At 36.7% G+C, this 27,231-nt stretch overlaps 1 protein-coding gene across 5 annotated transcripts in view; it reads right to left on the bottom strand.

The window, feature by feature from the left end:
• LOC115213779 (TBC1 domain family member 1) overlaps positions 1-27,231 on the bottom strand; it is a 196,655-nt gene that overhangs the window by 75,240 nt on the left and 94,184 nt on the right. For 4 of the 5 annotated variants that reach the window (XM_029782619.2, XM_029782620.2, XM_029782621.2 and 1 more), the window contains exon 2: positions 4,162-4,815. In XM_029782619.2, the coding sequence (XP_029638479.1) occupies positions 4,162-4,815 (654 nt within the window). Of the gene's footprint in view, positions 1-4,161; positions 4,816-10,288; positions 10,340-27,231 lie in introns of those variants that run through there. The other variant, XM_036504665.1, reaches the window with a different exon arrangement.

The raw sequence follows: 27,231 nt of genomic DNA on the forward strand, positions 1-27,231 counted from the left end.
AAACACCACCAACATCAACATCACTGTTTTAAGATCTATTTTTCTGAGCTTGCATGGGTCAGTTGGAATCCATTGAGGCACATTTTTTTATGACCAGATGCCCTTCCTGTTGCCAACCTTCATCTGTTTCCAAGCAAGATGATATTCCCCTTGAATGGACATGTTTCCACAAAAGACTGGAAACAAATGACATCATTTGCATGATGTAGGTGCTCTTAAGTTCTGCACTGTCACTACTCAATTTTATTTACCAACCATTTATGAAGTATACAGGGTATTTAAAAAATTTTTCAAATATCATAAGGATCTATTCAGTAATTTTGGTCCATGAAATTGTATAAAACACACAGCATTACCCTTCTCTCTAGACTTGGATTTTGTGTTCCAAATTTCATTGGGATCAGTGCAGCAGTTTTCGAATGTGTAAGTAACACACGAACACACATAAAGACATTGACTTTTATATAATAGATATGAACATACAGATATACATACATGTATGTGTGTGTGTGTGTATTATACACACACACAAAAAGATAGATTGATAGATACAACTGAGTGGGCACACAAAAATATGAGACACTGCCTAGTGGTTTTTTAAAAATTTTGATAAGCCTGGTACTTATTCTATCAGTTTCTTCTCGTCAAACCAGTAAGTAAACAAACAGCAGTTGTGAAGCAGTGATGAGGGAGAAACACAGAGACAAAGACACACACACACACTTACATATACACACACACATATATATATACAATTGATTCCTTTCAGTTTCTGTCTACAAAATCCACTCGCAAGGCTTTGGTTGGTCTGAGGTTATAGCAGAAGATACATGCCAAGTCACCACACAGTGGTACTGAACCCAGGACCATATGTTTTGGAACCGGTTCTTACCACACAGCTGCACTTGCACCTATGGTTATGTGTGTGTGTGTGTATGGATGTATGCATGTATATATATATATGTGTGTGTGTGTGTATATATATATATATATATATGCGTACATATTACATGTACATCTATATATATACACCTACACATATACATCTATATATATATATATATATATATATATATATATATATATACATTTTTGCAGATATATACATCATAGTTTCACTTTCAGTATTAAAGTGAAAATAACTGACATTACAATAAAGAGATATTATTTGACTTTTGACACATAATGCTGAAATAGTGGAGGAGATATGATATTGCTCTGGGCTTGCACTAGACCCTAAGTAAGGCATATGTAAAATTTGAATGAAATTGCTTGTGTAGTTCTTAAGTTTTAGGGATTCACACAGACAGACACACATTCTCATCTTTATATATATAGATATACACACACATACATGTATATTTGACATATATTTCATCTGCTCAAACAGGAACATATAAACACTTTCTATTGGCTGTTATTTTAATATCAACTGATGAAATGGGATTTATGTAATGTTATCTAATATATTATGAAATGGACTTCATATTCGGTAATAAACCACGCTATTGAAACAAGTATATTGTGATGCTTTGAACTGTCCATTCATTTTTGTTTACACACATGTGATGGCAGTATGTGTGTGTCTTCTTTATTTTCAAGACAACAGAAGTTTGAGTAAGATTCAGTTGTTAGCTGAGCAGGTTGAGCGATAAGTGTGTAACAGCTTCTTTGCTGGCTGATGACAGGGCTGATGATGATGATGGTGGTGGTAGTGGTTGTAGTGATGGTAGTATTATGGCAGTTATGAGTGACAGTAAAAGGCAATATTGCCAAGAATTATGATGATAACGACATATATACTTGTAATGGCATATTTGATAAGTGATGACAAATAAGGCTGTGATGATAATGTTTATATTTTTCTTGATGGCAGCAATAATGATGATGGTGGTGGTAGAGGCAATGATGAAGTGGTAGTGGTTGGGAAGGACAATGGAAATGACGATAAGGAGGAAAATTAAGTTGATGAAAATGATCACTTTGACGACAATGAAGATAAGTTGATGAAGACGATAACAACAATAATGATTATGATTGACAGGATGATGATGATGATTATGATGATGATGATTATGATGATGATTAAGTAAAATGACAACAGCATCTTTGTTTATTATATTTGGCTTCAGTTACATTTAGAATTTTTAACAACAAACTGATTGTTTTCTCAAATTTCATCTGCTCAAACAGGAACATATAAACACTTTCTATTGGCTGTTATTTTAATATCAACTCAAGATATATATGCACACGCATACACACACACACACACATACACACACACATACATTTCTTTTCCAGTTCCAGGCTGAGTACTCCGGCTATGCTGGGGCACTGCCATTTGCGTTGATACACTTTCACTAAACCTCCTCTGATATATGACATTTGGTGGATGAGGGAGTTCGACATTGCTGCCCTCATCTGTGTTTCTTGCCTTGAGGTAGGTTAATCCGGAACTCTTGACAGATGGAGATCCATTTTTGTTTTGAAAACATCCACACACACACATCATCATCATCATCATTGTTGTTGTTTAATGTCTGCTTTTCATGCTGGCAAGCCAGAAGGCTGCACCAGGTTCCAATCTAATCTGGCAAGGTTTCTACAGCTGGATGCCATTCCTAACGCCAACCACTCAGAGTATAGTAGATGCTTTTTATGTGCCACTAGCATGGGAGCCAGTCAGGCAGCACTGGCATCGATCACATTCGAATGGTGCTTTTTACGTGCCACTGGCAAGGGGGCCAGTCAGGCAGCACTGGCATCATATACGCACACACACACGCATAATTATATGTATACATATAGACACAAATATATGATTATAATTATTTTGACATTTCATTCTTTGATTCAAAGATTTGTTTTAACCATATTGGTTTCTTTTTCAACTTCTGTGCAGGTGGCACGTAAAAAACACCATTTGAGCATGGCCGTTGCCAGTACCACCTGACTGGCCCTCGTGCCGGTAGCACGTAAAAGCACACACTACACTCTCGGAGTGGTTGGCGTTAGGAAGGGCATCCAACTGTAGAAACTCTGCCAGATCAGATTGGAGCCTGGTGCAGCCATCTAGTTCGCCAGTCCTCAGTGAAATCATCTCATCCATGCTAGCATGGAAAGCGGATCTTAAACGATGATGATGATGATAGACTCCAGCAATGACATCAGATGACAATGACGTGATGACAATAATGGCGTGAATGCAGATGCTAATTTATGTGGCTGTTGATGATGACAATGACAACTATGTTAATGGCATTGGGTGGCCAGCAGCGTTGGGTGGTAGCAATATGATTGTGTGCAGAGTGATTGGTGTTAGGAAGGGCATCCAGTCGTAAAACCATGCCAAAACAGACACAGAAGCATGGTGCAGGCTTTTGCCTGGCCAGCTCCAGTCAAATCATTCAACTCATGCCTACATGGAAGGAGGACGTTAAACGATGATGATGATGATACTGGTAACAGAATTGGTAAAGAATATAGTACTTAGCCCTTTAAACCAGCCATATCCAACCAAAATAATCTATGTTTTATCTTCAAATCTCTTAGATCTGGCCTCTTATGCTTACCCTACAACATTATTCTAAAACTAAACAATCACATCATTGAAATCTCAAAGCCACAAAGTAATGCATGACTAATTCAAATCAATGTGAATAAATAAACTTTACATTTGACAGAGAAATCTGAATACTAAAGGATTAAAACAAAATAATAAAGAAGAAAAAGTGTGGCTGAGTAGTAAGAAGCTTGCTTCCCAACCACATGGTTCTGGGTTCAGTCCCACTGTGTGGCACCTTGGGCACTCTTCTACTATAGCCTCGGGCAGACCAAAGCCTTATGAGCGGATTTGGTAGACGGAAACTGAAAAGAAGTCCATTGTGTGTGTGTATGTGCCTGAGTGTGTGTGTGTGTGTGTGTGTATGTATGTGTCTGTTTGTCCTCATCCACCATTGCTCGACAACTGATCTTGGTGTGTTTATGTCCCTGTAACTTAGTGGTTCGGCATAAGTGACTAATAAAATAAGCACTAGGTTTACAAAGAATAAGTCCTGGGGTCAATTTCTTTGACTAAAAGCTGATGCTCCAGTATGGCCGCAGTTAAATGACTGAAACAAGCAAAAGAGTGAAAGAATAACCACATAAAGATCTTACCTGAGAGACGAAAGAAATGTCTGAGAATTTCCGCTCAAGCATCACTCTCTTTTGGTCCAAATTGATGAGAGAAATCTCCTCTTTGCCTAGACGGAACAACATTGTCCGGTTTACAATATCTGTGACAAGGTTCTGCGGTAAACTGTCCTCTTGGTTACCTTCTTTTTCTACAAACGAGGAATAAGCGTAACTCTGGTGCGAGTTACTTTTCATCTCATTTGACGATTCTTCGATGTTCTCGAAAGAGCTACATGGTGAGTCGATGGCAGCACGGAAGTCGCTGCTGCTTCCATTCAACTTCACACCATGAAGCTGCTGCTGTTGTTGCTCCAGTTCGTTTTCAGTGACTGTCACAGTATTGTCAAGTGACGCAGGAAGACTTCGTACACTGGCATCACTGGCATGTCTCTGCCGGCTGTCGACGTTGACGGTGCCGTCTTCATCTACAGGGCACAGCCTGTGCATAAGTCTGTCTATATCACTCGAGGTCAGCTTGCAGCTGTCCACTTGCACCTTGCCAAGATACAAGACCTCACAGAATGCCTTTGCCGGTTCTGCGGAATCACTGACATCATGGAAAAATAGATTGCTGTCAGTGACATCATCCCGGTGCTCCTTTGTGGCTTTGCGTATTGAAGCAAAGAGTTCAGGAATCTGAAAGAGAGAGAAATAATAATAATAATAATAATGATAATAATAATGATGATAATAATAATAATAATAATAATAATAATAATAATAATAATAACAACAACAACAACAACAACACAACAACAACAACAACAACAACAACAACAACAACAACAGTAATAATAACAAGAAAAAATAATCCTTTCCACTATAGGCACAAAGCCTGAAATTTTTTAGGGGTGAAGGCTAGTTGATTACATTTGACCCTAATGCTCAACTGGTACTTATTTCATCAAACCCAAAAGGGTGGTAAAACCGACCTCGGCGAATACTTGGGTCAGTGTAATTGACTTGCCCCCTCCTCCAAAATTTCAGGCTTTGTGCCTAGAGTAGAAAAGATTATTATTGTTATTTTCTATTATAGGCACAAGGCCTGAAATTTTAGATGCTGGGATAAGTCAATTATATCAACCCAAGTATAACAGACATTTGCCTAAGGTATCATACAGTGGAATTAAAACCCCAAACCGTGTGTATGTATGTGTGTGTGTGTGTGTGTGTGTGTGTGTGTATGAATGTATGTGTATGTCTGTGCACTTGTTTACATTTTGCTTATCTGAAAATGACAACTACAGGTAATGACATTGCTGTCATTTCCTTGGCTTTACCTCTTCATAAACTTGTGAAATGAATTATCCTTTACTTGAAAAATAGTTAAGGGTAAGTATCGGGAAGAACATCCAGCTGTCAAACTAAAACACTGCCTCAATGATACATATTTCTCTAACCCATGCTAGTATGCAAAAAACAAAAAAAAAAACAAAAACAAAAAAAACAGATGTAAACACGAAGAATAAATAAATAAGAAATGATAGGACTTGATATAAAGGCGATTAAGTTGCTGTTTATAATACATCAAGTCAAGTAACTATGGAGATGCTCCATCACTGATTCCTCATCAACTCTGTGCATTTGTGGCTTAATTCCTTATCTTTATAGAAATGGTTGTGTATCATTCCAGTTAAACCCATTTACAAATGGAATGACAAATTCTTTAGCTGTCGTCTTGCTTTTAATACAAAAAAACTAAGTCTGCATAATTCCTAAGCTTTTCATCTCAAGTCTGCTTGACATTAAAGCCATCTGGTAGTGCTATGTCAATTAATAGTGAGCTGCTATTGGTTTTGTCATGAAAAACACTGTCTGGCTTCTTATGTCTTATTTTGATTGTGTGCTGTCATGATGCAACTGTGAACAGTCATGTGCTATGGTCACAGATACAGCTATGTGTTAAAGAGTTTGCTTTGCAATTATAAGGTTCTGCATTCAGTCCCATTGCATGGCACCTTAGACAAGTGTCTTCTATGATAGCTCCAAGCCAATCAAAGCCTTCTGAGTGGATTTGGTAGATAGAAACTGCAACACCCGGCGAGCTGGCAGAAACGTTAGCACGCCAGGCGAAATGCTTCACGGTATTTTGTCTGCTGCTACGTTCTGAGTTCAAATTCCGCCGAGGTCGACTTTGCCTTTCATCCTTTCGGGGTCGATTAAATAAGTACCAGTTACGCACTGAGGTCGATATAATTGATTTAATCCATTTGTCAGTCCTTGATTGTCCTCTCAGTGTTTAGCCCCTTGAGGGTAATAAAGAAATAGGTATTTCGTCTGCCGCTACGTTCTGAGTTCAAATTCCACCGAGGTTGACTTTCATCCTTTCAGGGTTGATTAAATAAGTACCAGTTACGCACTGGAGTCGATATAATTGACTTAATCCGTTTGTCTGTCCTTGTTTGTCCCCTCTGTGTGTAGACTCTTGTGGGCAGTAAAGAAATAAGAAATTGAAACAACCAGTTGTATATAATGTGTGTGTGTGTGATTTTGTGACTCCTTATCTTGACATGGAAACAAATGGAAACAAAATGTCATCATCACAGTATGTGGCAGAAAACACTGCCATATTTTATACAGCCATTGTCATGTTATCAGTGAAGTAACAGTTGTTTTATGTAACATTTTTTCCCATGGATTGGAACCAGTCAGTATGCATTGTACATCTGCTGCCGAAACATTTATCAAGAATTATGAATTTGGCATGCTTTTCTTTTTGGAGGTGGGAGTGCCACTCACTTTACAAACAGTGACGTATACTTGCAAACTCACAAGAAAAATATGTCCAGATTAGATAGAATTACATTGCTTGGTTAACAGGTGTGGGTTGGTGACATGATGAACATCTGGTAGTAGAAATCTACTTCAAGAAACTGTCTGACCCATGCAGGCATGGGAAAATAGACATTAAAACAATGACATTGATGATGGATTTTTGCACTGTTTCCTCCCATCTGCCAATTTCACCAACAAGTTATAGTGAATAAAATCAGGTAATAGAAATTGGGCAAAAACCCACAATAAAAAATTTCTAGCTACTGATGTCCAACTTCTTAAATATATATCTTAGACTACTAATGTTTTCATATGCCCTCCTGTTTTAAGATAGTAGTGTGTGATTCAAAGGAGATTTGGTAGTTATTTCTAGCAAAGTGACCACTAATATTTTCGTATACCCCGCTGTTTTTAAGATAGTAGTATGTGATTTAAAGGAGGTTTGGTAGTTATTTCCAGCAAAATAAAGTGACCACACAGAAGCTCCTTTATTGGCTCGACTGTTGTGTATTACTGCTATGAGCAGACAGCTCTCCTTCAGAATTTCTCCAGACATTGCAACTTTTAAAACCAGATTGACCTTAAACAGTATGTTTCACCTCCATAACACATAACAAAACTAATATCAGTAAATATCCATTATGTTGAAAGAGAGCTGAAGGAGATATTTTGGTATCACAAAAGAAATTTTCAGTAAGGCAATTACCAATATTGCAGATAACCATTCAAAGTCATACACACCAAAAAGAAAGAAAAAGCGTCATGTAGAGGAATTTGATCAGATAACAAGCAATAAATCTATTAACAGAGCAGCAATGAAACCAGAAAAAATCTGGTGACTATAATCACAAAGAATTACAAAGATATGGTGTTGAAGATATGGTCTTTCTTACTGCAGGACAAAACTTACATGAGATAGTGGGTTGTTCTAATTATTAATAATAATAATAATGATAAGAACAAAAAAAAAACCCAAAAACTCTTGCATAGTTGAAAAGAATCCAACTTGAGTAGAAAAGCAGAAGATTTACTACACAGTAGCAGAGTTATTATGGAGCAACTAGAGATAAAATACACAAACACACACACACACACACATATATATATATATGAGAGAGAGAGAGAGAGAAAGAGAGAGAGAGAGTGACATCTACAGGCCTTCTAATGTGAGAGATGACTACTCTGTGACCAGTTTCATTAAACATAAATATCTATATCTTTTCAGGTTTGTTTTCCAATATTAGCTCCCCCAAGATATACATGGAAGCAAGGTAAAAAAACAAAACAAAAACAAATACTTTATATATATATATATATATATACTACACACACACACACACACAAATAATACACACATAAATTTTTCAATGAGAATATACTGCCATAACTGAAAAATTTTCCCATAAGAGAAAATTGAATTAGAAATGCAATTTCTAAAAAATAAAACTAACTAACTAAATAAATAAATAAATGAATAAAATATTATTAAAAATGGCAATGGAACATTTAGAAATAAAACTGTTTTGCCTTGTAAACAAAGAAATGAAATACTTTTGAAAGAGAAAAATATAAGCAAAAACAGAAATACAAATTTATAATAATAGAGACAGATATCCACAAATACACACCATGTGACATAACACATGTAACAATACAAACGTACACACACACACCACACACACACAAATAATACACACATAAATTTTTCAATGAGAATATACTGCCATAACTGAAAAATTTTCCCATAAGAGAAAATTGAATTAGAAATGCAATTTCTAAAAAATAAAACTAACTAACTAAATAAATAAATAAATGAATAAAATATTATTAAAAATGGCAATGGAACATTTAGAAATAAAACTGTTTTGCCTTGTAAACAAAGAAATGAAATACTTTTGAAAGAGAAAAATATAAGCAAAAACAGAAATACAAATTTATAATAATAGAGACAGATATCCACAAATACACACCATGTGACATAACACATGTAACAATACAAACGTACACACACACACACACACACACACACTTGCCATAAGATTCACATCAATAATAATGGTTTCAAGTTTTGGCCAAAGACCAATAATTTTAGTGGGGGAACATTAGTTGATTAGATCGACCCCAGTACTTGACTGGTACTTTATTTTATTGCCCCTGGAAGGATAAAAGGCAAAGTTGAGCTTGGTGGGATTTGAACTCAGAATGTAAAGAATGAAGAGAAATACTGCTACGCATTTTGTCTGACGTTGCTAATGATTCTGCCAGCTCAGTACTTTAATGGTCATCATCATAATTGTTTCAAATTTCCACTTAAGGCCAGTAGTTTTAGAAGGGTGGGTTTGGTTGGTTACATTAGCCCCAGTACTTAACTGGTACTTCATGTTATTGACCTTGAAAAGATGAAAGTTGACCCAGATGGGATTTTAACTCAATGTAAGCAGATGGAAAAAATGCCATTAAGCATTTTCCACAACTTGCTGACAATGCCAGGGCCTCGCCTAAACAATGATGATAATAATAATAATAATAATGATAATAATCCTTTCTACTAAAGGCACAAGACTTGAAATTATATATACACACACACACACCCAGACATGCGCACAGACATGCACACACACACACACAAGTAAGGACATAGATGCAATACAAGATGGGAAAAATAGTACTTGAATACTAAAGGTAGAGTGACATACTATTTATTAAGGCTGAAAAAACCCATCACAAACTGTTAGAGTTTCACATTACCATTGCAATTATCGCAACTGTGTGATGAATGGTCATATGAAACACTAGAGTAACAGTTTGTGAAGATTTTTTTGGATTTTAATAAATAGTATACATATATACATACATATTTATATACAAGGTGTGTGTGTATATATATATATATATATATACACACACACCTTGTATATAAATATGTATGTATATATGTATACTATTTATTAAAATCCAAAAAAATCTTCACAAACTGTTACTCTAGTGTTTCATATATATATATATATATATATTATATATATATATATACATACATACATGTATCGGAAGGGGATAGGGTTTTATAAAATCCGAGCTAAGAGAATATATAAGAAGGAAAATGAGAATTTAGTTAATCCAAAGAGATGTTCCATACAAAATGTATGTACAGGTAAATATATACACACATGTGCAAACATATAAAATGCATATATTTATGCACATAGATACACATACACTCAGCTATGCATACACACACACACACACACACATATAGATTGTATTTTGGAATCCCAGAACAAATTCCTTGTCAAGTGTTATTAGAAAGCTTACTGTGAAAATAGAGCCTGCGTACCATATGTAATTTTGTTGGTTTTCGTTTTTTTAACATAATTTAAATCTATTATCGTTACAGGTGTAATAATGTCTGGTCTTTAGACACTGATCTTAAGAGTATTGTTTTCCACTCTTGGAGATGGTTTTCTTCAATTCTGGTTTAGTAATACAATCCATGATTTTGTGGATGCTACTCTTATCTTGCATTGTTTCCTGTTTGCAGACAAATGATCCAGAAAAGAATGTATCCTGTTGCAAACTATGTCAGTATCCAGGCTGCAGATAGGTGAAAATTTTGACACCAAATATTTAATGATGAAGTGCAGGTAACAGCTCCCGTGTGTTTTTTGATGGCTAATATGTATCTTCCATGCTGTAATCGCTTTAGTTTCAACGCATGGTCTTAGATCAAATCACTTGCTATATAAATACAATTTTGAAATGTATGTATATACAAACATGTGTATTTGTCTTCTTGTCTAGGCATCACGTTACAACCTCAACTTTTCCATCAAGCTCACAATGGTCATTTGGAATTTGCACATATATATATAGTGTGTGTGTGTGAATTTTCTTTGTAAAGAGTTTGAAGAACTTTGGCTAAAATTCTAAGCCTTTTTGGAATGCAATAAAATTCAAATATATAGATTGAATTCTTACAGGATGCACAACAACAAACCACATTTGAGTATCTATATGACATAACAAATCCGTAACCAGTTTGCCTTAAGTAGGGATGGAGAACTGTGCAAACAGATGAATATCTAAAGTGAGAAATATTGAGAGGGAGAGAAAGGAGCAATATTTTTATAAACTCAAAATTACCATATAAAACAATACAATAATTACAGCTCGGAACATGCAGAAGCACACAGACGTGATGATAAGAGGGAAATCACCTTGACATGTCTATCAAGGTGAACCACTTATAAAGCCAGCTTATGAAATGCTGTGACATGTACAGCCGGCATATCAGTGAAAAGAAATAGACCGACCAGAAACACATCCGGCCCGAATGGTTTTAGAGCAATGACAGGTATGTTTAATTTTTTTATCTTTTACTTGTTTTAATCATTGGACTGTGCCCATGCTGGGGCACTGCCTTGAAGTGCTTTAGTCAAACAAATCAACCCTGATACTTATTCTTTTAAGCCTGGTACTTATTCTATCAGCCTCTTTTTGCCAAACCACTAAGTTAGGTAGATGTGAAAAAAAAAAACTCGTCAAGTAGTGGAAATGGACAAAGAAAAAGGCACACACATTTATGATAAGTTTCTTTCAGTTTCCATTAACCAAATCCACTCACAAGCATTTGGTCGACTCAGGGCTATAATAGAAAACACTTTCCCAAGGTGCCATGCAGTGAGATTGAACCCAGAACCATAACATCTTACCACAGCCGCCCCTGCACCTATAAATAAAATTCCTTAATTAATCCATGTTTGTTTTGTTTTGTTTTTTCTTACTTGCAGTGTCTGGAGGAAGAGACAGTGCTTAAGGCTTTCATGGGCCCTCTGATGCTGATGACACTGATGCTGCTAATGTTTCTCTTGAACCATTATAAGTCAACACTTATGGAAAAGATACATGAATTTGGTTTACATGCCTATCCTCACCTGTGCCCATAAATGTCAGGTAACAACTGAAACAGTGTGACTGCAAATACAAGCAGCCAAGATGGGATTTTTCCAAAAGATCTCTGGAGTAACATTACACAAGGTGCATACCTTGGAGATTAGAGAGTCTCCCCAGGTCGAGCCACTACTTTGCACTGAGATGTCACAGCTCCACATTTTTTGATACACATAAGTATACAGCATCATCAATATTTAACATCTGTTTTCCATGCTGGCATGGGTTGGACAGCTTGATAGGAACTGACCAGGGACTGTACCAGGTCCCAAAGTCCATTTTGGCTTAGTTTCTATGGCTGGATTCCCTTCCAAATGGCAACCACTTCACAGAATGTACTGGGTGCTTTTTACACAGCACCATCACCAGTACTTATTATGTGGCACCAGTGCTTTTTACATGGCACCTTAGTTTTAGGATCTCACATATATTTAAAAACTCGTCTATGGACATGTGATTAGAATGTTGCAGGAAAGAATTGGAAGATGGTTTCTTCAAGATGAGGTAACGGGAAGGAGACTTAAGGGTAGACCAAGAACAAGACAGTTGGATAATATCTATAGTTTTAGTCAATCACATCTGGGAATCTAGCTGGAAAATGTAATACAACATATCAAATTCAGGTTATTTCTAAACATAACACTGATTACAACTTGATTTTATTTTTGTTTTCAAGTCTGTATTATTAGACATGAAAACAAAACTCAACCTGATTACAGCTTGATAGTGCAAGAACAGAATTATCACGAAGAAAATTGACTATGTTGGTGGATGGATGGCAATTATCTGGGATACCCCAAATATATGCCCCTAATAGATAGCTAGATACAAAAATACATACATACATATATTAATGTTTGTTTTTATGTGCAGTTGTATAAAAACAGTTTATGATTAAACTGAAGGATTACTCAATATTTATTAGTAGAGTATGTATTTATAAATGTTCACAGGGAAAATGTTGACAGTGACTTCGAAGTTTTGGATTGCTTGCTGTTATCAATTTGATGATGCTGAACAATCTAAAACTTCAAAGCCACTATCAACCGTTTCCTAGTGGCCAGGGTGCTGCATTCACGATTGTGAGGTCATGCTTTCAATTCCTGGACTGGGTTGTACATTGTGTTCTTAAGCAAGACACTTCATCTTATGTTGCACTGTGATCACTTCGACACCTGATGTGAGGCACACTTGTGCACTTGTACAAACATCAATTTGACGGAGGGAGTGAACTAATGTACAGCAGAAACATTTGATCTCTATAAACAAGTCATCTGTGCAGGTCATTCAGCAAAAACTGAACACTCGTATCATCTTTAACAGGATATCATCATTTAATGTCAGTTTTCCATGCTGGCATGGGTTGGATGGTTTGACAGGAGCTGACCAGCTGAAGGGGTGTTCAGGCTCCTTGTCTTTTAGCATGGCTTCTATAGCTAGATGCCATTCCTAACTCCAACCACTTTACAGAGTGTATGTATGTATACTTTTTTACTTGTTTCAGTCATTTGACTGTGGCCATGCTGGAGCACTGCCTTTAGTTGAGCAAATTTACCCCAGGACTTATTCTTTGTTAGCCTAGTACTTACTCTATCGATCTCTTTTGATCAAACTGCTAAGTTAAGGGGACGTAAAAACACCAGCATCAGTTGTCAAGTGATGTTGGGGGGGACAAGTACAGACACAAACATACACACACACGCATATATATATATATATATATATACGATGAGCTTCTTTCAGTTTCCATCTACCAAATCCACTCACAAGGCTTTGGTCGGTCCGAGGCTATAGTAGAAGACACTTGCCCAAGGTGCCACGTAGTGGGACTGAACCCAGAACCATGTGGTTGGTAAGCAAGCTACTTAACACACAGCCACTCCTACGCCTATGTATGTATATATATATTGATCACTCTTCATCTTGCCAGCTGAGTAAGATATTCTTTATTTTGTGTATGCATGCACACACATACACACACTAAAGTGAGCATAACCTGGCACCATAATCCATGCTTTCACAAGTTATTTTTGGTGTTTATGTAGTCACACCCATGGTCATCCTTTCAACCCTCCCACCATTAACCCAGTGGAATACAGAGGATGGAACAACTGAGTGGAGAGAGAGAGAGAGAGAACCACATCAGCACAAAGGCTAGTACTCATTTTCAGCTGAATAGACCGGAGCAAAGTAAAATGAAGTACCTTGCTCAGGGACATACATGCACATATGCATATACAGAGAATGTGCACTTGTAACAAATAATAATAATAATAGCAACCCTGATTACCAAAGGAATCTGGAAGTCATCATCAATAGTTCAAACATAGCTGTCATGTCATATAATTAATAAAACACCAACCCACAAGCGACTGTCTGTTACAAAATGTCATACACACTAATAACAACCATTTCCTCCTGAAGATAATACCATGAAGATTTAGAAGCATTGATGAATATGGGAACTTAAACCGTTCTCCTCAAAGCATATCTGGTAGCCTTCAGATGTCAATTGCAATGGTAGATATAGCAATGAAATCCCCCCTCAAATCACACCCTAAAGTCTTAGTAAAAAAAAAAAAAACCCAAAAGTATGCATTGGATAATACAGTGCTCATAATGATAGCATGGTCATGAGTGGAATGGCTTTGATCATAGGTTTGCTTGACTAAAGCAGATCTGAGGCTAATCAAGAATAGTAATTTATTATCATTTTGAAATAATAATAACATTTGTAAAGTTTCAAAGTCTGACATCTATGACCTTGCCACTGATATTACACATGCTTTTGCATGTGACTGTGCATATGTATGTGAGTGTGTATTTGTGTGTGTGGGTGTGTGTGTGTGTGTGTGTGTGTGTATAGATGCAGGCATAGCTGTGTGGTAAGAAGCTTGCTTCCCAACCACATGGTTCTGGGTTCAGTCCCACTGTATGGCACCTTGGGCAAGCGTCTTCTACTATAGCTTTGGGCTGACCAAAGCCTTGTGAGTGGATACGGTAGATGGAAACCGAAAGAAGCCTGTCGTGTCTGTATATATATATGTGTGTGTGTGTGTGTTTGTACCCCGACTATCACTTGAAAACCGATGCTGGTGTAAGTCCCTGTAATTTAGTGGTTTGGCAAAAGTCACTGATAGAATAAGTACTAGGCTTACAAAGAATAAGTCCTGGGATTGATTTCTTTAAGGCAGTGCTCCAGCATGGTTGCAAGTAAAAGAATATATATATATATATATATATATATATATATATATATATATAAATAAGGGTATCTAAAAGATACTACCATGCTTGAACTAGCAGTTAAAACCTGACTAAAACCACATCAGGTTTTGATTGCTATTTCAAGCATGGTGGTATCTCTTAGATACCCTTATTTATAATTTTGATAATTATTATAACCTACAAGGTTTTTTCCTTTCCATGCTGCCACTAGATTTGATCACAATTCAAAATAACGATCTTATCCTTATTCATATATGTTTCTGCCAACTCATATACTGAGTTGGCAGAAACATTAGCATGCTAGGCGAAATTCTTAGTGGTATTTTGTATGTCTTTTCGTTCTGAGTTCGAATTCCACTGAAGTCGACTACCTTTTCTAGGCGCAGGAGTGGCTGTGTGGTAAGTAGCTTGCTAACCAACCACATTGTTCCGGTTTCAGTCCCACTGCGTGGCACCTTGGGCAAGTGTCTTCTTACTATAGCCTCGGGCCAACCAAAGCCTTGTGAGTGGATTTGGTAGATGGAAACTGAAAGAAGCCCATCGTATATATGTATATGTATATATATATGTGTGTGTGTGTTTGTCCCCCCAACATCGCTTGACAACCGATGCTGGTGTGTTTAGGTCTCATTAACTTAGCGGTTCGGCAAAAGAGCAACCGATAGAATAAGTACTAGGCTTACAAAGAATAAGTTCTGGGGTCGATTTGCTCGACTAAAGGCGGTGCTCCAGCATGGCCACAGTCAGATGACTGAAACAAGTAAAAGAGTATATGTTATTTACCTTTTGGTTCAGTCATTGGGCTATCGTCATGTTAGGGCAATGCCTTGATAAATTTACTTGAACAAATTGACCCTAGTATTTATTTTCTAAGTCTGGTAATTATTCTATCAATCCTTTTTGCTGAACAGTTAAGTTACAGAGAAGTATACAATCTAACACTGGTTAAGTGGTGGTGGTGACAAACACAAAGACACACACACACACGTGCATATGTGTGTGTTTGTATTTATATATATCATCATCATCATTTAACGTCCGCTTTCCATATATATATATATATATATACATACACTGCTATGTATTATAAAGAACAATCAGTACATATAAAGTGGCTGGCATTAGGAAGGGCATCCAGATATAAGCTGTAAAAATGTTGCCAAAACAGACAATTAGAGCCTTGGTATAGCCCTCCAGCTTGCCAACTCTTCTCAAACTGACCAACCGATACCAGCATGGAAAACAAATGTTAAATAATGATATATGTAAACAGTCCCACTGCGTGGCATCTTGGGCAAGTGTCTTCTGCTATAGCCCCAGGCCAACCAATGCCTTGTGAGTGGATTTGGTAGACAGAAACTGAGAGAAGCCTGTCGTATATGTATATATATATGTATATGTGTGTGTGTGTTTGTGTGTCTGTGTTTGCCCCCCTAGCATTCCTTGACAACCGATGCTGGTGTGTTTACGTCCCCGTCACTTAGCGGTTCGGCAAAAGAGACCAATAGAATAAGTACTGGGCTTACAAAGAATAAATCCCGGGGTCGATTTGCTCAACTAAAGGCGGTGCTCCAGCATGGCCGCAGTCAAATGACTGAAACAAGTAAAAAGAGTAAAAAGAGTAAAAGAATGGGCTTCCACTTAGTTTCCATCAGTGGGCCTGATCCAAAAACCAAATGCTTGCAAAGTGAATTTCTAATCATACAATGATGCCTGTGACTATATATATATATAGAAAGAGGACAACAAACACCAAGGCATAACAAGCATCTCAAGTCATATACATTATTACTCTTAAATTAGTTGAGGTCTTACAGCTGTTTCTGGGATAGTATTATAGCAAGGTATGATTAGTATTTTCACAGTATATATTTCTTTATTGCCCACAAGGGGCTAAACATAGAGGGGACACACAAGGACAGACACATGGATTAAGTCGATTACACCGACCCCAGCGCGTAACTGGTACTTAATTTATCGACCCCGAAAGGATGAAAGGCAAAGTTGACCTTGGCGGAATTTGAACTCAAAACGTAACGGCAGACAAAATACGGCTATGCATTTCGCCCGGCGTGCTAACGATTCTGCCAGCTCGCCACCTTTGCTAACGACTCTGCCAGCTCGACTCTGCCAGCTCGCCACAGTATAAATATCCAGGCAATATTTTGGCAGAAATGGGAGTGATGTGTTCATATTGAGGTGCCTGGTTTCTGAGAGAATGATACTAGAAGTGGCTACTGAGCTGGGCATTAGCAAGGATTGGTCATCTGAATGGTTAGAAGAATAAAATAAGGAAATATAAAAATACAGAGTAAAAAAAAAGAAAATAAGCATAAAAATAAAAAAGATGAAAAATATAGAAAATTATATAAAGTAGAAATAAGAGTAAATAAGAATAAGTAAAATAAGCCTACAGATAAAAGAAGAGAGGAGGAAGATAAAGGAAGATAAAGTAAAAATAAAATGAGAATGGAGTAAGTGGAGCAAGAACACACAGGGAACAAAGAGAATAGGAAAAGAGATGAAGTTTAGGGTTGGGGCAAGAGGTCAAGCTTGAAATATTTGTGTCTGTTGAACAGATGAACTTCTGGATGGCTATTCCTACCTATGGATATATTAAATGGTGGTGATGGTATATAAAATCCATTGTAACCATCTGTTTCATGCCAATATTGGCTTAAAAGCCACTTCAGGTGCCACAAAGTATATGGTTGCTAATCTGGTCATCCTCAGAGACATAAAGGATGAATATCATATATATGTACACATATACGATGTGATATCCTATAACTGTCATTTTTTTGTTGTAGTAGCAAGAATTTTCAACAAGTGTTTTCTGTTACAATCATTTAAGGGGGGGAAAAATGATAAAAAATAACAACAAAAAAGAAAAACAAAGTAAACAGTTAAGATATAAAAAAAAGTTTTAGAAAAATGCTATATAAAATATATCAAGAAATATAAGGAATTCAAAGAACATAAATAATATTACAGGTAAATAGACAAAACAAAAGATATATCACCTTGAAGAATGTTATAGAATTATTTGTCTTTCTGCAAGTAAATTTGCATGTGAAGTAAACTTGGTAAATTTTCATGTTTTAATTAATTTAAATAAAATTATAAAGTCATTGAAACAGAAAAAAAGCTGTATTATTTTTTTTTAGAATTTAAGGTTTAAAAAAATGAATATATAATAACTAAAGGAAAATTTGAACCAAGTTTAAAAGTTAAAAGCTTTTAAATTAATCTTTTGTTGTTGTTGTTGGAGGGGGTGGTTGTGTAGTTTTGTTTTCTAACCAAATGAAATAAAATTTTGTTTTTAAATGCTTAAATGTTACCTAATCTCCTTTGATTTTGTAAGTAATCCATGAAATAGAGAATATTATATGTGTGTGCATATATATATATTTATATATACACACACATATAAGGTGTTGAATCAGGAAAATAATGTTACTACAAAATATACATTGGTCATGTTGCAAGACATAAGACAGAAATAATGATAAGCAAAAGATATAAATTAATACTGAAGAAAATCCTAGATTGAATTTCATTGGTTAATATAGAAATCCCACCCCCAACAAAAAGTAAAAAAAAAAAGAGGGAAAGAAAGAGAGAGGCAGAGATCAAAGTCTCTCTCCTACCAACCCCACCAAAGAGTGACAAATCTAGGCATAATTATCATCATATATCTTTGATAAACTTGAAAGGTGATTAACCACATGTGGTTAAAAAAAAAAAATCTCAATGAATTTGGTCTCTACTACTGTTATTGCTGTTGTTGTTGTTACTTAATCTCAGATGAGCAATGATCTTGGACAAAAAAAAAACCTAGAAAAAACCCCATTAAACTCCATTTAATGGTGAAAGTCCTTCTTGGGCATTCAGGAGTTTTGGAGAGTACAGAATCACTCCTAAGCACTAATCCCAGGTTCACTCTGGTCCAACATAGTAGCACCTATCAAGGACACTAGTTATGAGTCAAACAGCAAAATATAATACTTTGGCTAGAGTATACAGCAACCAGAGGAGGGCTGGCTCCTTAGGCATGTGTTATACCTGGGACATACGGTAGTGTGAATAAAACTGGGTAGATGGAAAATGTGCAGCAGCTTGTTAAATGAGTTGTATGTGTAATTATAAAGTTGCAGCTTTGTCATACACTATGTCATGCAATAAATTGGTTATACTTCAACAATGCACAAAATATTTTAATGTTTTTTATACAATTTTCCTGATAAGTGACTTGCTTACGAACCACATGGTTCCGAGTTCAGTCCCACTGCATTGCACCTTGGGCAAGTGTCTTCTACTATAGCCTTGGGCCGACCAAAGCCTTGTGAGTGGATTTGGTAGACGGAAATTGAAAGAAGCCCGTCATATATATGTATATATATGTATATATATATATATATATGTATGTGTATATGTTTGTGTGTCTGTGTTTGTCCCCACCAACATCGCTTGACAACAGATGCTGGTGTGTTTACGTCCCCGTAACTTAGCGGTTCAGCAAAAGGGACTGATAAAATAAGTACTAGGCTTACAAAGAATAAGTCCTGGTGTCGATTTTCTCGACTCAAGGCGGTGCTCCAGCATGGCCACAGTCAAATGACTGAAACAAGTAAAAGAGTAAAGAATTAAATACAGTGGGATTTTTTGTATATATTGAATGGCTATGGAGACCCAGTAGAAAAAAATAGGAATCAAAGGGGCCCATAGCCAAAAAATGGTTGAGAACCATTGCTTTACATGTTTGGACACTATCTAGATATATACAAAGACATTTTACATCATAACAGATGACATTAACTTATAAACTTTCACCAAGCTAATTTCTCTGACAATTAGAAGAGTCAGTGTGAGAAAAGTTTATATATTGCTGTCATGCTTTTATAATCTAAAATGACTTCACTTGACTCAACACATACTGAGATAATATGTAATCATTTTTAGATAACGTTTGATCAGTGTAACATATGCCAATGTATAAACAGGTATATCATTTCTGTACTTACATATATATTTAAACACACAAACACACACACACACACACACAGGTGCAGGAGTGCTTGCGTGATTAAGTAGTTTGCTTCTCAACTACTTGGTCTTAAGTTCAGTCCAACTGTGGGGCACCTTGGACAGGTATGTTCTACTACAGCTCTGGGCTGACCAAAGCCTTGTCAGTGTATTTAGTAGAAGGAAACAGATAGATGCCCAACATATATGTATGCATGTGTTTATGAGAGGGAGAGAGGAAGGGGGAGAGAGAGTGAGAGTGAAAGAGAGAGTGACTTGATTTTGCATAAAATGAGTGCCACTGTCTTGCAAGCAATATCTTTTGTTTATGATCTTCCATGAAAACATGTTTGGTCACGGGGGGGGGGGATATTATCTTACTTGTAAACAGGTAAGGGTTGGCAACAGGAAGATCATCCACCCATAGAAATCCATCTAGTCCATGCAAGCTTGGAAAAGTGGGTGTTAAAATGATGATGACGTGTGTATGTATACGTATATGTATATGTAAATCAAAATCAAAATCTAAATCGATCAATTTCAATGGAAATTGTAGCTGTGATACCAGTGCCAGTGGCACGTAAAAAGCAGCATCCGATCGTGGCCGTTGCCAGCCTCGCCTGGCCTCCGTGCCAGTGGCACATAAAAAGCACCATCCGATTTTGGCCATTTTCCAGCCTCGTCTGGCACCTGTGCCGGTGGCATGTAAGAAGCACCCACTACACTCACGGAGTGGTTGGTGTTAGGAAGGGCATCCAGCCGTAGAAAATTGCCAGATCAGACTGGGCCAGGTGCAGCCTTCTGGCTTCCCAGATCCCAGATGAACCGTCCAACCCATGCCAGCATGGAAAGCGGACGCTAAACGATGATGATGATGATGATGATGATATGTATGTGTGTGTTTGTGTTTCCTTGTCCTGATAAAAATGTGATGATTGTAAGCATATGTCACTATCATACAAGTAGTGTCATTTGTTTCCAGCCTTCCATTAAAAGAAAACATGTGTAGCCACTGGAGAATATTCTTTTCTACTCTAGGCACAAGGCCTGAAATTTCTGGGGAGTGGAGGGTTAGGCAATTAAATCGACCCCAGAATGCAACAAGTACTTAATTTATTGACCCTGAAAGGATGAAAGACAAAGTCGACCTTGGCAGAATTTGAGAGAGAGAGAGAGAGAGAGAGAGAGAGAGAGAGACAAACTGCATCTCTGTCGGTTTCATTGATGAGGATTTAGTTGCTCAGTCAACTAGATTACCTGCTCATTGAATTAGAATGTAATTGGCTGAGTACTCCAAAGACATATGTATTCTTAACATAATCCTTAGGTAGAACCAGACAAAATACCGCTAAGCATTTCACCTGGTGTGCTAATGTTTCTGCCAGCTCACCACCTTCAGCCACTGGAGAATATTAATTTACTACAAAACAGGTGAGGGCTGGTGATAAGGAAGGAATGTGCTTCAATGTATTCTAATGATGTACAAAAGCATGGGAAAATGAACATTAAAAGAATGATGACGATGATATATATATATATATATTTATTTTATCGCAATTTGATTTGTTTATATATATATATATATATATATATATATATATATTTCTTTTATCGTTAACTTGTTTCAGTTATGATATTGTGGCCATGCTGGGGCACTGCCTCAAAGAATTTTAATCAAATGAATTTACCCTAGTACTTATCTCTTATGCTGAGCTGCTAAGTTATGGGAACTTAAAGACACCAACACTGGTTGTCAACCAGAGGTGAGGTACTAAAAGAAAGACACACACACACACACACACACACACAATCCAAATAATAAGACAAAGAAATTCTTTAACACATTTTGAATGATTCATTACAATTGTTTAACAGCAAATATTACATAAATTTTCACTTCAAATATTGTGTAAATTGGCATAGCAAGCAGAGTTTGTACAGAAACAATTGTAACAAGACATTATCAAAAAAAAAAAAAATTTGTCTTATTGCTATTTGGATTATAGTTTACTGTTTACCACACCCACACAATGGTTTTTCCATCATGAAATCAAGATTTTCTACACTTGAAGATTTTCAGTATTAGTCTGGAATCTGACAGTGTTGATGGCCAAGAACTCCGGGTGTATGCTTCTCAGGAAATACCCTACCTTTAAATCCTAGTAGGACCTATGATATATATATATATATATATATATAAATCTAATATTCTCCTATCCTTCTTTTATACCAGTTCCCATATGCTGTTCATATCTGCACTCGGGTCTGCTTAGGAGGTTGTTGTGTCCTAGCATATGTGCTGCTGATTTTAGTTTATGTATTTTCCAGTGGTGTCTCTGTCTATTATTTTAACTTCATCCCACAGAGGGAGGTAGTCTCCAATTTTCCATACATGATCAGCTATACCCGATTTATCAATATATACCCGTGTCACAGCTTTGCAATGTTCCTCTACCCTTATCACAAACAAAATGAGGACAAATATCCGTCAAATGTAAATGATATATATATATATTTTATCTATTTTCAGCTCACGAGCTGTGGCCATACTGGGGCACCGCCATTTGGTGCTGCTACATAATTTTACTTCATGAATGTTCTTTAGGAATTGACATTTGGTGCATGAGAGAGTTTGATGCCACTGCCCTCATCTGCACCTCCTGTCACAAAGTTGGCTCATCTGGGACACTTGACAGTAAGAGGTCCTGCTTTAATTTGAAGACACCTACATCCACCTAATGCAGGTTTCTCAGGTCCTTCGGGAGGATATTGAAGAGTTGTGGTCCTGAAGCCCAGGATATTCCAGTATCTTGTCCTATATTTTAATGGCAAATTTGGAGTCCTTGGCACTATGCAGTGGCGCCCAGTTCTAGTATTTGTGTAACTCTCGATGCCAGAGTTTAGGACAAGTCCTTCACGTCCGAGATGAAACCATCTAATGGCAAGAGGAGCAAATAAGTGTAGCTACATCAAACTCCATTCTTCACCAAGTGCCTATTAGAAGAGGCTTTCAATAAAGACAGTGTAGGAAAATGATGGTGCTCCAGCATGGCCACAGCTCTAAGCTGAAACTACGGAAAATATATTATATGCATGCTAGCATGGAGCCAGATCACCCTTAAATCAAACCCTACTCTATCCAAACAATGATGATGATGATGATGATATACACACACATATACATATATATACACATATATACATACATATATATACATACATATACATACATATATATATATATATATATATATATATATATATATATATACATACAAACACATATATACACATACACACACATATATATACATATACATACACACACATATATATATACATATACATACACATATATATATACATATACATATATATACATACACATTTATATATATACATACAACTATATACATATATATGATTATTTTATATATATATATATATATATGAGAGTTTGTGTACATGTTTGTAGAAGAAAGAGAATGTGAGAGAGCCAGAATGTAACAGTTTAATAGTGTAAAAGACAGTCATGGTAGTGGAGGTGGTGGTGGTGGTGGCAGTAGCAATGGCGGTGTGGAGTGGAAACTTGCCAAAGCAGTGACACACTTTTCCATGTAAACAAATCTTGAAAACAATGTAACATTTGTGAATTGCTGTTGAAGAGGAGGCAGGAGAGAAGTCTGAAGAGGAAGCAAGAGAGGAAGGCTAGAGAGAAGGAGGAGGAGGAGGAGGATGTGTGAATTCTGTGATGGTCAAGATGAAATTGTTGGAAAGCATTGAACAGTGTAAGATGGGAAGAAGGAAAGAGGTAGGTCAAGGATCCCGGAGGAGGAGAGTGAGGAGTGGCAGGTGTAGGAGAGAAGGGCAGGAGGAGAGTGGCACTCAAGGGAGGAATAGCATCAACATCAACAGCAACGTCAACAACATCTGCAGTAAGAGATGTGACAGCAGTAACAGAAACTCACAAGAAAAAATGCCAACCATATCAACCTTAACACACTTACTCAGCTTGTAAGAAATAGCAGCCAAATTTTTCTTGAGCTGTTCTCTACTGGAAAGACACACTGTATAAGGCAGTCCTATCCTAAATGCGCAAAAGGATGGGATGGTCATGGTTGGAATGACTTTAATCACAGGTCAAAAATGACAACAATAAAGCACATTCACAGCATCAAGAGCATCTACGTGATTGTTTGACCTGCTAAAAATAGCAGCCAGATCACTCTTAAATCAAACCCTACTCTATCCAAAAGAAGAAGGATGCATTAGAAAATGTAGTCTTCAATCTGCAAAAAAAAAAAAGTTGATCAAAACACCTTTGATCATAGTTATGTTTGATTAGAATTACCTAGGGTTAAACAACATCACCATCATCATCATTTTATGCAGCTTGCTTTACAGCTGGCATGGGTAAACTGATTCAATAGGATTCTATGAATCAGAAGACTAGGCCTTGCTCCACTGTCTTGTTTTTTTGGCATGCTTTCTATGGCTGGATGCCCTTCCCAACACCATCCACTTTACAGAATGTATTTGGTGCATTTTTTTCATGGCACCAGTACTACAGAGGTTGCCTTGCCATCAATGGGGACTAAAGAACACTCTCAAACCCCACACAGTTGCTGCTCAAATCAATTACCTATCACTCAGAGTAGTAGTTTTCAACTATTTTCTACATATGGGCCCCTTTGATTTCTATTTTACCTGGGTAGACCCTCTTAGTTATTCAATGTTTTAAAAAATCTGATAATTATATTTTTATAATTAAATATTATAAGGAAATTTTTCTTTTACTTACTTCAGCCATTTGACTGTGGCCATGCTGGAGCACCACCTTTAGTTGAACAAATCAACCCAAGGACTTATTCTTTGTGAGGCTAGTTCTTGTTCTATTGGTCCCTTGTGCTGAACCACTAAGTTACAGGGGCATAAACACACCAACATTGGTTGTCAAGTGATGATGGGAGGACGAACACAGAGACACACAAATACACACACACACATATATATGATGGGCTCCTTTCAATTTCCATCTACCAAATCCACACACAAGGCTGTGGTCGGCCAGAGGCTATAGTAGAAGACACTTACCCAAGTTGCCACATAGTGGGACTGAACCAAGAACCATGTGGTTGGGAAGCAAGCTTCTTATTTCTTTATTGCCCACATAGAGGGGACAAACAAGGGCAGACAAAGGGATTAAGTTGATTGCATCGACCCCAGTGAATAACTGGTACTTAATTTATCAACTCCAAAAGTATGAAAAGCAAAGTCGACCATAGCTGTATTGTAAGAAGCAAAATTCTTACCATACAGTCATGCCTGTGCCTATGTTAAAATATTTTGTGTATTGTTGAAGTCTAACAAATTTAGAGCACATAAATTTTAACAACAAAATCTTATATGGGACCCCAAGGGTCCCTGGTTGAGACCCTGATTGAGAACCATTGACTTAGAATATACCAGATAAATTTTGTGGCACCAGCACAAATTTGTGGAATTGCCTTGTTGCATGCAAAGCAAAAGGGAGCACCCCTTGATGGAAAAGGAACAGATTTAGTACGAGAGGATGATAACAGAAGAAATAGCAGAGGAGACAGTGTTGGCATGGGGAGGAAAGAAGAAAGTGGGGAAGGGTAGAGAGTAATGTCCCTTGCAGTGGTAATGTCTCTAAAAGGAAGAGACATTAATCTAAAGGAGAAATGTTTCTATAGGAGAAAAAGGAGTGTCTCTCTAAAGCGGAAGGAGGGGAGAGAGAGGATGACAACATGGTAATCCTAACGGGGATGGGTGGTAGTGGATGGATCTAGTGGTGTGTGTGTGTGAAAGAGTGAAAGAGAGAGAAAGTCAGAGTGATAAAAGTGGTAAGGGGGAGAGAATGAGGGGCGTTGAATATATATCAATTTACATCATATATGTCTGTATGCATATATATATATATATTATATAGAGGGCATTACTATACATAAATGCCACACGCTAAGAGGGAAAGTCAAAACTATCAGCTATTTTTAAATTGTATATATATATATATATATATTATATATATATATATATATATATACACACACACACACACATACATACACACAAATATATATGTAAATATATTCAAAAATATATACATATTCCAAAGGTTAAACAGAAAGAACACAATGAAGGGAAAACTTAGATGAAATCTGGGCGGAAACATAACAGATGGAAAAAGAAGACAAAAACACGATACAAAGAAGATTCACAGTGGATTTTTCTCATCAGCTAGATTCTGAGATGTCTTAGTGGTTTTGTGCCATTTAAAACCAAGACCACTGTTATCTCAGAGCCACCTGAACATTAAACTTCAGGATAATGCTGATGAATGTCTATGAGTACAGAACAAAATAACATAGTGTGTACTACAAGAAATAATGAGAAAGATGTAACCGATAAGGAATGGTACAATTATAAAGAAAATGCCTTTCGATTATACAATAGCAAAAAGAATAAAAAAAGCAATAATTATACATATGCAATACTAACAGAAAGAGCCTTTCGACTAAACAGACAGTAGTAATGTAGCGTAAAGAAGAACTGGAAAAAAACATCTTGACGGACAGTGGACACACATGTCTAGTTTAGTCAGTGGCAGGCCAAAAACAAATTTATTGTTCTTATACAAAAATGTTATTCACACTGACTTTGACAATGGCTTAGCTGGCCAAAACTTCAAAGTCACAATCAACAACATTCTTGTGTAATATATATATATATATATATATATAATGTAAATATAAATATACATACTCTTTTACTCTTTAACTTGTTTCAGTCATTTGACTGTGGCCATGCTGAAGCACTGCCTTTAGTCAAGCAAATTGACCCCAGGACTTCTTTGTAAGCCTAGTACTTATTCTATCGGTCTCTTTTGCCGAATCACTAAGTTACGGGGATCTAAACACACCAGCATTGGTTGTCAAGTGATGTTGGGGGGACAAACACAGTCACACAAACATACACATATATATACATATATATGAAGGGCTTCTTTCAGTTTCCGTCTACCAAATCCATCCCCGAGGCTATAGTAGAAGACAC

Source organism: Octopus sinensis, linkage group LG7, assembly GCF_006345805.1.
Source record: "Octopus sinensis linkage group LG7, ASM634580v1, whole genome shotgun sequence".
In the NCBI taxonomy this organism is placed as follows: Eukaryota; Metazoa; Mollusca; class Cephalopoda; order Octopoda; family Octopodidae; genus Octopus; species Octopus sinensis.